The sequence below is a fragment of the Nyctereutes procyonoides genome, unplaced genomic scaffold (genome assembly GCF_905146905.1).
Source record: "Nyctereutes procyonoides isolate TBG_1078 unplaced genomic scaffold, NYPRO_anot_genome, whole genome shotgun sequence".
NCBI lineage: Eukaryota > Metazoa > Chordata > Mammalia > Carnivora > Canidae > Nyctereutes > Nyctereutes procyonoides.
In genome coordinates this window covers 6,843,616-6,855,913 of record NW_026575042.1, presented here as the reverse complement: position 1 = coordinate 6,855,913, position 12,298 = coordinate 6,843,616, and the positions used below count along the sequence as shown (strand labels likewise).

Here is a 12,298-nt window from a genome sequence, read left to right as displayed (position 1 = left end):
TGACTTATTAAGGATATTTTTTAAATTTCAAAAATTAAGAAAACATGCTTTGGTGTTAGTGCAAACTCTAGCTGTGTTCACAACAAAAGGATAACTTGATTCTATTTGGAAACAAGAGCTCTGTGAAAAAAATAATATAATAATTATTAGACAAATTAGCCCCAGAGGCAGAAATGTGATTTGATCAAAGAGATATACTGCATTTATTTTCAGAATCAAATTTCTCCTATTTTCCTGCTAAAGAGCATTTGTCTCTATATTTTTAGAGTTGCAAATGTCATACTGGTTGTTTTCTGATGCTTACTAGGTAATTTAAGGCCTCACTGGCCATTGCTGACGAATCTGGAACTCACTCTGAATGATGCTGGTGGCAGGGGGACCTTGCTAAGTACTGGTAGTGGCCAGGAACTGTCCTGGTGTTTTCACAGATCATGTTTAGCCCTCACCCCATGTAAAGAGGGAGGAGCTACTGAGCTACTACACTGATTTCACAGATAAGGATGTTGACATTCAGAGGCGACTTTGCCAAAATCACACAGGATATGGATCCATTTCTGTAGGACATGAAAATCTGCATTCTTGTTAATGCATACACTATATTCTCCTCATTTTGACCAGCATGTTTTGAAATTTTATACCTAAAATGATTTAGGACACTAAAGTGGAGCCAAATTTTAAAAAATTTTCTCAATAACAGATCTTTAAAATCTTCTGTCAAGTGGCTGACATTTTTTCAAAATTGATTGCTTTGTTGATGCCAAAGATTGAAAACAGAGAATTTGTGTAGGTCTAGAGAACTCCATACCTTTCGTGGACCTGTATGTAAATGGAAATAGAAATACCTTCAGCTGTCACAGGACTACTATAGGATTTAAAAGTGAGATAATGGAAGTGAAGGTCATTCTCAAACTTCAGCTTTGATCCTGGGGGGTTTGTAAAAAGACAGATTCCCTGCCTTTACTCTGAGAAGTTCTGCAGATCTAGGATGGAGTCCAGGAATCTGCATTTTCAACAAGCTCCCAGGTGATTCTGATTCAGGTGGTCTAAACCACATGACCAGAAACACCAGGCTGGACAAATATCAGGGGTTATGGAACTTTTTAAAAAGATTATGGGCAGATCCATTTTGGTTCCTGGTTTAAGCTGAAATGCTGTGTTGTGTCTTGAACATGTCTAGTTGAAGAGGTTGGATTGTTTGCCTCACCCCACCCACCCCCATCTTGGAAGATCGTCAGTTCAACCATGAATGTGGAGAAGGCAGGTGTGAACTTATTCACAGAAAAGACAATTTTGGAGACTAGAGCCAAGGAATTAGTAGGAATCACTGAGTTTATGTTCTGCTTCTAGAAATTGATCAGGTTGAGCAAATTTTAATTTGTCTTCTGATTTCACTGACTTGTATATTAATAATACAAAAACAATGTTTAATTTCAAGAGGGGAAGCACAAGATTATTCCAAGAAAAAAATCAAACATGCTTGCAAAATTATTTAATAAAACTTTGCCAATAAAGATGGATATCCTCCTTGAATTTATTTCATTCAAAAGACTTTCCAAGTTTTTGGAACAGGAAATATATAGGTGGGTAAACTTGGAGAAGCTTGAAGCATTGGCATGGAACCCAGCTGGGGAAAGTGCCCGTTTGCTGTGTGGGGCATGTGAGGCATGAGAGATGGGGTCTCAGTCTGACAAGGATGATTCATTCCATTGCCTGGAATCAAGGATGACCCAGGAGGGTACTTATAGGAGCTAGAATTTGTTTCCAAGGGGCTCTCCAGTCCTAGAACACTTGTTTATAACATCTACCTTCCCTGGGAGCCAAACTATGCAGATGGTACTGTACTGCTCTAAGTTTGTTCCACATTGTCCAGGGCACATGGCTCAGTGGAAAGCACTGACTTAGAGTTTTCAGACCTATGTTTAAGTTCCAGCCTGGATACTTACCAGGTTTTTGCACCCTTGAGCAAGGCATATAACTTCTATGAACCTTTGTTTCATTATTTATGAAATATAAATAGTGAATAATGAATCAATAAAATTCACAGGACATGTGTGGGATCTCAAGTAAAATATAGTTACATATATGTTTATGACATAAATATACACATACATACTTATGATATAAATAATAAGTAATAATAATGATACTTGTAATAATTATTGTGGCAGTGTCTAGGACTGTATTAATTTCTTCTTTCCTTCTCTGTGAACCAGAGGCTAGATATAAAGATTTTTCTTTTAAATAGTCATAAAAGAAGAGTATATTATTATTCTTTGAGGGTGTACTTGTTAGTTTGAAGATGATCAAATATTTGGCACTATACGTGGCATACAAAATTGTTGATCAAGTTAGATACACAATTTTTAAAAATTATAAATCAGATATGAAGTAATATAAATATAAAGTAATATAAAATCTTATGGGACTTAGAAACTATCTTTGTAGGCAATTATAAAAATGACATTCAAGATGTTTTGGGCAATGCTATTGAACAGGGATAATATCAAAATTATTCTTATTATTTCTTAATTATTTTACTTATTTGAGAAAGAGAGAGAGAGAGAACACACAGCAGAGGGAGGTGCAGAGGGAGACGCGGACTCCCCTCTGAGCAGGGAGCCCGATGAAGGGCTCAATTCCAGGACCCAGGATTATGACCTGAGCCAAAGGCAAACACTGAATGAATTGAACCACCCAGGTACCCTGGGACAGTATTAAAATTATTACTATGTTTTTCGTTTTGTACCTCTTTGTAGGGTGAGCCTCATCAGTTCTGACCAGAGGCATTGTCTTAGGAAATATTAGAATTATCATACCAAAAGTGGAGACAGAAAGAAAGGCAAGGCTTTGGCTTTCAAAATTGGAAATTTGAGTTAATTGTGAGACTTTATTAGAAGACTGAAGAAATTTCTAATGTCTGATTTCTCAGATCATCGCCAAATACACCAAGAGCAAATGTGGAGGTCTTATGTATTATTTTACTTTATAGTGAGGATACAGGATATGACATGAAGGGAGTTGGAGTCAGAGAGGAAGTGGCAGTGGGAAGCCCTCTCTCTGCTGGAAGAAAGCAAAGAGAGGCAGAATTAGGACAAAGAGCTGAGCTGTGTGTGTCTTGTCTCTTTGTCTATATCAACATTCTAGGGGTGAGATGGGGGAGCAAGAAGCAAGGAGCTTGAAGACATATACATGCAAAGGGTTCATATGCCGCTTCTCAGGAAATCGACAGCATCATTTATTTGTTGTTGCATGTTGAACTTTACATTCAACATGGCACTTGAGCAAGAGGGTGCCAGACACCTCTAGTGTAGGGAGACAACCCGGCCCTGGTGTGAGATAGTCTGGTTGCCTATGTCCTGACTATATTTTATGCAGTAATGTGAAGGTGTCTTGGGTTCCAGTGAAAAGGCAGAAGCTTGAAGTCTGGACAAAGAGGCCTCACTTAGAAGAGTCTTTGTGACTGGAGGCAAATGCAATGAACTGTAGAACCCTCAGCAAAGTAAACAAAGTATTCCTAAGAAACTATGAAAAATAAACCATGCATTGGTGAAGACCAGTGCAGAGCCCAAACTGTGTCCACATCAGAGACCAGTGGTCCTCAGAGAAAAGCATCAGAACCAGACAGATGTCCTTACTCTGCTGCTGTAATGTTATGTACATTTCCTTTTATGAACAGATACTACAAAGTGAGCTTCCTGACATTGTGGTTTTGCAGGTGCAGATCCTACCACACCATATAATACCACCAGATTGAATATTATCTTTTCTCAAAGTGAATACTTTGAATATGACTCCATTCATTTTGATTTATTTGTATTGTTCTATTTGTCAGTGACTTTCTCTGTTTTGGTCATACCTGGTATGTGCTTGCATGCTTTACTCACCTGATTCTCTTTCAGTGTCATCTGTCCCTGCTCTTTACACCCAAGGAAGGTCCTAACACATCTAAAAATCTTCTCATTCTGTTGTACTCTCTGAACAAAGTTGGCTGGAAAAAAGCCAATCCTGTCTTGAATTTTCCCCTGAAAGGAAAAAGAAGGCATGCATCCACAATTATAGCATTTGTTGTAATTTCAGTTACCAAATGATTTTTTTTAAAGAAAGAAAAATACTTACTTTCCACCAGTCTTCATTGGTGTCTTCTAGAAGTGTAATCATGTCTCCTGGCCTGTAATGAAGAGTGAACAAATTGAGCAGGGAAGGAGAGGGGGAAAAAAAGAAAAAGATGACACTTCAGAGTCACAAGTAATAGTTTTTCATTTAAACTATTTCATAATAATCCTAAAGTAAATAGAAGTAAAATAAACATGACTTCTTCCCAGTTCTCCCTACCCCTGAAAAGTTTTGTTCCACATCCAAAACAAGTATTATTATTCCCATGTTGTATTTTAAAAAATAATACTAGCATTATTTTTAAAAAATATTTTAGTTATTTATTTTGAGAGAGAGGTAAAGGGAGAGAGAGAGAGAGAGAGAGAGAGAGAGAGAGCAGGAGAACAGGCATATGTAGAAGAGAGAAAATCTCAAGTAGACTCCGTGCTGAAAAAAAAAAAAAGACTCCATGCTGAGCACAGAGTGCAATGTGGGGCTTGACCCCACAAATGTGAGATCATGACCTGAGTCAAAATCAAAAGTCAGGTGCTTAATGAACTGAGCCACACAGGTGCCCCAATATTAGCTTTATTTTTACATATAGAGAAGGGTTTTTATTATCTCTGAAAGCTTCATATTCACATTTGCAGCTTTCTGTTATGATATTATAGTGGATCTTTCCGAGGATATTATTATATTTTTAAAACAATATTTCTTTCCTTTATTGAATTCTTTGTTTCCTCTAGAATTGGTTGGCTTCTGCTTTATTCTATCACTTCTCCTTCATGTCAGAGGATTTTCTTCAACATCTTTGTTTCTTGGTTGTTTCTTTTTCTTTTCTTTTTCTTGGTTGTTTCTTTACATTAATGACTAAAAACAGAGGTGGATAGGTGTGGACCGCTGGGTGGACTTCTCTACTATCACACACATCTGCATCTGCACTGGGTCTTTCTCCCAAGTGCCAGGGCTAATTTCAGGCTCTGTTTAAGAGAGCAGGGTGCATTGATTGGCGCATCTCATTTTTGGGTGGTTGGAAGTGTAGCAGGCAAGCTGTCTTGGGTGTCCTACCACTACTTCAATGGCTGAAACAGGATGGCTCTCCTAACCCTGGTGGGGGAGAGGTCAGTTTATTCTCCTGTTAAGTACCATTGCCTTTTCATTCCCTTCCCCTGCTCTCTAGATGATCTGGGGTCTAGAGTTATCTAAACACAGCTCTTTTTCTTTCTCAGACTTCTGTGCTCACAGAGAAAGCCTCCTTGGGCATGAGTTCCCTCTATTCTGAGTACTGGTGTTCCTTTGATTCTGGAGTCAAACAAACACCATTGCTGCCTGTTGCTCATTATAAGCAGTAATGTGGGAGTCTGTATCAGTTATACACTGCCATCAGAATTCACCAAAACATATAGCCACAAAACCTCAATGAGCTGCTCACATGCCTGGTTGTTGGCTGGCTGTTGGCTGGGATGTCTGGGGAGACTTTGCCCTATTATCTGTTTCTTATACCCCAGAAATATAATTTGTACATTCATGCCAATGCCAGAATTTCAAGAGCAGCAAATGAAAACATGCAAAACATATAAGGCCTCTAAGGCCAGGCTTGGAATTGACACATTGTCACTTCTGCCTCATTTTATGGGGCAAAGCGTGTCATGAGGCCAGTCCAGACTCAAGGGACAGGATAGAGACTCCACTTCTGTGGTGACAGAAACTGGAAAGTCTCATGGCAAAGGGCAGGAGCACAAGAAAGGGTGAAGAATTGGGTCATTCATGCAATCAAGCCACTGGAGACACCCTCATGTTCTTCAATGAATTTGCTATGAGTTCAGTGTCTCCGTGAATGTGTCCCTACACCTAAATGTTACTCTTGCCTGAGCATTCTTTGTTCTCTAGGCATCTTCACTATTCTCAGTTCTGTTTGCTACAGTTTGCCTGGAAATTCTCAAAATCTGGGGTCTCAGCATTATTTCTTGTTTTCTAGTACTTTTATGGATGTATTCTTAGAGAAATATATTTCCTGACATTTTAAGGGATTGGAGCAAGAGAAGAAGTAGATCCGTGGGCTCATTTTGCTACTCTGATTCAATCTCCTCTGCTGTCATTTTCAATTCTCAGTTAATATCTATCTTCATAGGGGATTCTAAATAGAACAGGCTTGTTGCACCTGAAGCATTAAACATGAGTGGCATTTTGGTATTTCAACAGTCACAGTTCCATGCTGATGCCACAGAAAGCGAGATGGCTGAAAATCACTCTTTTCCCAGATGAGGGATTTAATTAAGCAGCAAGGATGAAAGCTGATGTAGAAAAATCTTTCTAGTTCCAGCAGATTTTACTTAACCTAATAACCTAAGAAACCATGTGTTAATATCAAGTACAATGACTTTGCTGATGGTTTGGTAGAAACTGGAAGTAGAGAATAAAGCTGGAGATGGGGGGAGGTACCTTTTCCTAATGGTGAAAAAGGATGCTGTCTGGATCCAACCTTTGGCTTTATAGTCTAAAGAGAGACCCATTTTTTTACCATGACCCATGGTAACTAAACCACATATTAGAACAAGGCACTCACTTGAATACAAGTTATAATATTATGAGCAATACCAGACACCCTCCTGACAGTGTGATGAGGATTGTCTTATCCTATAAAAGAGCACCGCCAGGACCAGAAAATTGCTTAGTGAGGGAGGAGAATTACTTTCAACTATTTATTATTTTTGTTTGTTTGTTTGTTTGTTTATCCATTCGTTCAATAAATATTCCAGAATACCAACTCTGGGTATTCTTTGGAGAATAACATCCTCACTGGAGTTAATGTTCTAGTGAGAAAGATGGATACAAATAAGCAAATATATAATACAACATTTAAAACAGTTTTAAATAAGAAGAATATAGTCTATATGTATAACTGATGAATATATAACTGCAAATTGTCATAAGGGCTATGAAGGGAATAGATGGGAGGCAGTTATAAAGCCTAAGACTAGACTCCTGATATTAGCCAATTACTCTAATCATCTGATGGAGACAGCTAATGCCTCTTTTTCTCTGCAGGCAGGATCTTGCCCCAGGCAGCACTTGAATCCAAGACAGCAATGCTCCGCTATCTGGGTCAGCAAACCTGTGGCCCTTGGGGTGTTGCGCTGCCCCTTGCCCCTGCCTGGCATCACCCATCAGTCTCGGCGCTCTTTCCACTGCAGTTGCACTCAGACTGAGATTCCTTTTCAACATGGGGTCTAGGCCTATGCATCTGAGTAGGCTAGCAAGATAAAAGCACTGTGTGTTTTATGATATTTTTAATTTATTTTTGAAGAGGTGTCTTGACCCAATTTCTTTTTTTTAAATAATAAATTTATTTTTTTATTGGTGTTCAATTTGCCAACATACAGAATAACACCCAATGCTCATCCCATCAAGTGTCCCCCTCAGTGCCCGTCACCCACTCACCCCCACCCCCCGCCCTCCTCCCCTTCCACCACCCCTAGTTCGTTTCCCAGAGTTAGGAGTCTTTATGTTCTGTCTCCCTTTCTGATATTTCCTACCCATTTCTTCTCCCTTCCCTTCTATTCCCTTTCACTATTATTTATATTCCCCAAATGAATGAGACCATATAATGTTTGTCCTTCTCCGATTGACTTATTTCACTCAGCATAATACCCTCCAGTTCCATCCACGTTGAAGCAAATGGTGGGTATTTGTCGTTTCTAATGGCTGAGGAATATTCCATTGTATACATAGACCACATCTTCTTTATCCATTCATCTTTCGGTGGACACCGAGGCTCTTTCCACAGTTTGGCTATTGTGGACATTGCTGCTAGAAACATCGGGGTGCTGGTGTCCCGGCGTTTCATTCATCTGTATCTTTGGGGTAAATCCCCAGCAGTGCAATTGCTGGGTCGTAGGGCAGGTCTATTTTTAACTCTTTGAGGAACCTCCACACAGTTTTCCAGAGTGGCTGCACCAGTTCACATTCCCACCAACAGTGTAAGAGGGTTCCCTTTTCTCCGCATCCTCTCCAACATTTGTGGTTTCCTGCCTTGTTAATTTTCCCCATTCTCACTGGTGTGAGGTGGTATCTTGTTGTGGTTTTGATTTGTATTTCCCTGATGGCAAGTGACCCAATTTCAAACTCTGGCTAGAAATCAGCCAGCTCCCCTTAAACAGCTGATTAAGTCAATACCCCAACTATTTCCCTTCGGACTTTCACAGTCCAGGCCATGATGCACCAGCCCCAGCCCTAACTGCTCTTGGGGCCAGGTAGCAGACAACTAGGGACAGCCCTTATGCCCTGGAATCTGTGAAATTATTCAAATGAGCTAACCCGCAGGGAGCCTGGGAAACCAGCTGACCCCAGCTGCTGGCCATACAAAAACTGCCCTATAGCCTGAGTAATCTTTCCCCTGACTCCCAGCTGCAAGCCGTGTGGCCCTGGGTGGCAGCCCTCCACGCTGAACTGTGTATTCTCTGCTCAATCGATTTTCAACCTAGTTGTCTTCTCCCATGCTGGTGTGGTGCAATCTGTCCTGACATCAAAGAGCTGAGTCTAAACATTCTGTCCACTCATTCTACCTAGGGAGAGTCTTTCCATTGTTCCTGGAGGGATGGAGGCCTAATGCCTAAAAATCCTCCATCCCTGGTTGGTCTTAGGATGGACACTGCCAGTTCATGACTCTCTGCCTCCAACTGTTTCCTGCTTCTGGGCTGACCAGCCCTCTCTTCATGGAACAATTCTTTTTCATTCTGGGTTGTCACACTCCAAAGTCCTGCTCTGGTCTAGCAGCTACACTCTTTCTTCCAGGAGACTTTATGTCCCTGATCCATAATGTGCAGTCTATAATTTACTCTATTTCCAAATTCCTGGGGATGAACTTGTCAGGCCCCTAAATATTAAAAAAAAAAAAAAGGTTCCCTTTGCCTGATTCAATCAGAGTATCCTAAGTTTGGGTAACCATTTTGCTGTACAGTACCCAAGAATTATACATGTACAAAATACAATGCAATTCATAAACAGTAGAGGCATAGTTTCTCTTTGGTGCAGACTGATCAGAGTACCACAACTGGCCTTTTCTTTTGGTTTACTCAATGAAATAAAGGCTCAATGTTCTAATTTCTTCTTGAAAGTATAATTTTTTTCACTTGGAAATGTGAAGATCTAGTGATTTTTACCTTTTAAGTGGGTGTTCTCTTAGGTTTTTGGCAAGGATGGTTGGTTCATGAAATCATCTTTGGCCTTTTAAGTGGCTTCAGTGTGTTTCAGAGCTTTGAAAAGTTTTTCTCTCTTTTTACATCCACTCATCCCTCTTGCCCTCTACCCCAGGTAGTGACAAGAAAGGTGTGGCAAGAGCTGGAGGCTGGAGTTAGTACTCTACCACTCAGTGGTTGATTGTGATGGAGGTGTTGGAATAGCAGAGGAGGAGAGCCAAACAGTCTGGAGAGGGCAACAGGTTCACTGAATGAAATGGGTATGGCCACCTCCATCTGCACTCAAGTAAGAAGGTTCAGAGAGACTTCACCAGTTTTAGGCAGGATTTGAATCCACTACTAAACCATTAAATCAAGCTGTCTCTTATAACCACCCAAACCTTGTGAAACTCATCAGAACTGCCTGTTTTACTCTGCAAGTATTTTCAGATATCTTTAGTATTTCTTACCCTTTTCTATTTATCGGGAACAAAAAAATCAACCAACCAAACAACAACAACAAAGCTCCAACAGACCAACCAACCAAAACCAAATAAATATACACAAACCAAATCAATCTTACAGCAACCTGCGTCATTCAGCCAAATGTCCTGGAAAAACCAGGTTACGGGAACATAAAAAGGAGCCAAATTTCTCCATTAACTTCAGACCTGCTGCTTAATTTTTCACAAGACCCACTTCTCAATTTCCATAATCCTGGCCTTTTACAGTCTGGGCACATGGGTAGGTAATGAGGAGCTCCTGAATCCCAGTTTGATTTTGCCTTAAACCTAGCATCTGTGAGACTGCCTGCATTTCCCCAAGTCCGGAGAGTTGGTGTGGAGAAAAAGCATTCAGATAAAGGACCATTTGGATGAGACTTGGTAAATGTTCCTGAACTGTCACGGATCACGCTTTCCAGAACCTAATTGGAAAAGGCATCTGAGTGAGAAGATGGCTGCTGAGCACATTAGTGGCATTCAGGAGGGTCTGGGTTTCCTGACATAGTGCAGCTTCAGAACATAATATGCATCAGAGACTTTCCTCAAATAGCCTTAATTGCATTTTGATGTCCTGGTGACTGTGAAGATTATTTTTAAATCAAATTGGTGCATTAGAATTACATTTAGTTTTAATTAAGTTGATGCATTTGCCAAGCAGTAATTTACTTAGAGAATGGAAACGAGACACCAAGGGGGTCTTATTCTGTCTCAAGGGCTCTCCTTTTCTTATTTTATGAAGGATTTATAAAGCCTTACAGAGTGAAGGACATAGCCACGCAAGTTGCAGGCCAAAGCCCAATGTGGACGGGAATACGGAACATGACCAGGGATCAGGAAGCCTGCCTTGTGGTCCTGGGTCTGTCATTGGCCCACTGCGTACCTTTGGATGTCACAGCTGCTCTCAAGTCTGGCAGATACTCAGAATCCAGGGGAACACTTACCCATTCAGAACTCCAAGTGGAATCTGATCCTCTAGGCCTGGGGGGGGGGGGGGGCGGAGCCCAGGAATCTTTATTTTAATAATATTCCCTAGGAGGTGAGAAGTGGTTTGAAAATCCCAACCATAGTTTTCTCCTCTGTCAAATACTAACTGCTTGGGTGACTTCACAGATTTATGAAAAGAATTCAAGGGGACGTCAGGGAAAATTGAGGAAACTGTGAAAGACTCTCAAATGGGCACAAAGATTACCGATTTTGGTGTCCAGTTCATCTTTCTGGCCATCTCTCCCTTTCATTGTTTTTGGGCTATTTTACATATTTTCTACAAGCTGTAGAAAATTGGTGATAATGCAAATGACTTTTGTCCCTAGAAATGCAAGTGAACTGTGTCTGGTGGGATATAACCAGTTGTTGCTTCTGAAGATTGACCAGTATGGCATGTATTTGTAAATTCATGTCAGCACTCCTGCTCACCCATGTATGTGTGATGTTCGAATCCTCCTTTGTACCAGATAAACATTATACTGGTTTTCTCACTAATTAATAAGTCAAATAAAAATTTTGACATGTGTTTATTTTATATTTGTATAGACTCATGATTTCACCTTAATTTAAAAAATTAGTAGTGAACTAGAATGACTTTTCATGAACACATTCTATAGATCATAAGCTTCCTGGTCTTAGAAAGACTTCGCAATCTTAAGAAACCAAGAAGGAGTATGAATGGCCAACATGGAATATATTAATGGATTGTCTCAATCTGCTGATTAGAAAGAATTGCCAACCTCATTGGAGAGAATATCCACACAGTCAATGCAGGACAAAAAGTTTGGGGTAGGAAAAAGACCAGTGGATTGAAAACCTGCCTCCCTGGGTTCCAGCCTGAGCCTCTACTTTCTACCTGTCACTTCTTGGCCCTGGTTCTCCCAATTTACCCCCTTTGGTAAAGAATCATAGACTGTCTCATTCTCATTGGATGTGAACTAAATAGCTTAGGTGTCCATTCACTAAGCTCTACTAAAGTTGAAGACAGTCCTTCCAGAATGAGGATTGGAATGTGGGTAGTTATGAAAATAGGTTCCTGCTCCTGCAATGAATTTGCACTACCTCTTTGTAATGGGATTCGCATTTGCCCCCCATTTCATACTTCTTAAAGTCATTCTCATGTTCTGCCATTGAACCCATCCTTCCTTATCCTTTCCTGACTGGAAAGAGAGAATGACTGCTCACTAACCAAGCTGCACAGGCCCTCCAAGTCATCTCTTGCTGGGAGCCTTGGCTTGGTTGTGACGCCACCTCCTTGCAAAGCCTTCCCTGGCCTCCCATGGCTGCTTTGATGTCTTCTTGAGATGCTGTGGCAGCATCCTGAACTACCTCCCTTTCCACAAGACCTCATGCCGGGGGGTGCTTTCTTGTCTACTCTTTGGCCCCTCACCTCCAGCCTAGTGGTCACTTGAGCTCTTTGAGGGTCTGTGAACTGTTCACCCAGCAGCCAATCAATACTAATTCACCACGTGGTGAGCAGTGAAGACATGAAATGAATCCTGAGAATAGCCACACAAGGGTTAAACTCAGTTTTAATTCAAT

At 40.6% G+C, this 12,298-nt stretch overlaps 1 protein-coding gene across 4 annotated transcripts in view; it reads right to left on the bottom strand.

Moving 5' to 3' along the window:
- Nucleotides 1-12,298, bottom strand: part of STAC (SH3 and cysteine rich domain) — a 152,134-nt gene that overhangs the window by 15,307 nt on the left and 124,529 nt on the right. For all 4 annotated transcript variants that reach the window (XM_055321714.1, XM_055321715.1, XM_055321718.1 and 1 more), the window contains 2 exons: nt 4,117-4,168; nt 3,885-4,022 (listed from right to left, as the gene is read on the bottom strand). In XM_055321714.1, the coding sequence (XP_055177689.1) occupies nt 3,885-4,022; nt 4,117-4,168 (190 nt within the window). The remainder of the gene's footprint in view (nt 1-3,884; nt 4,023-4,116; nt 4,169-12,298) is intronic.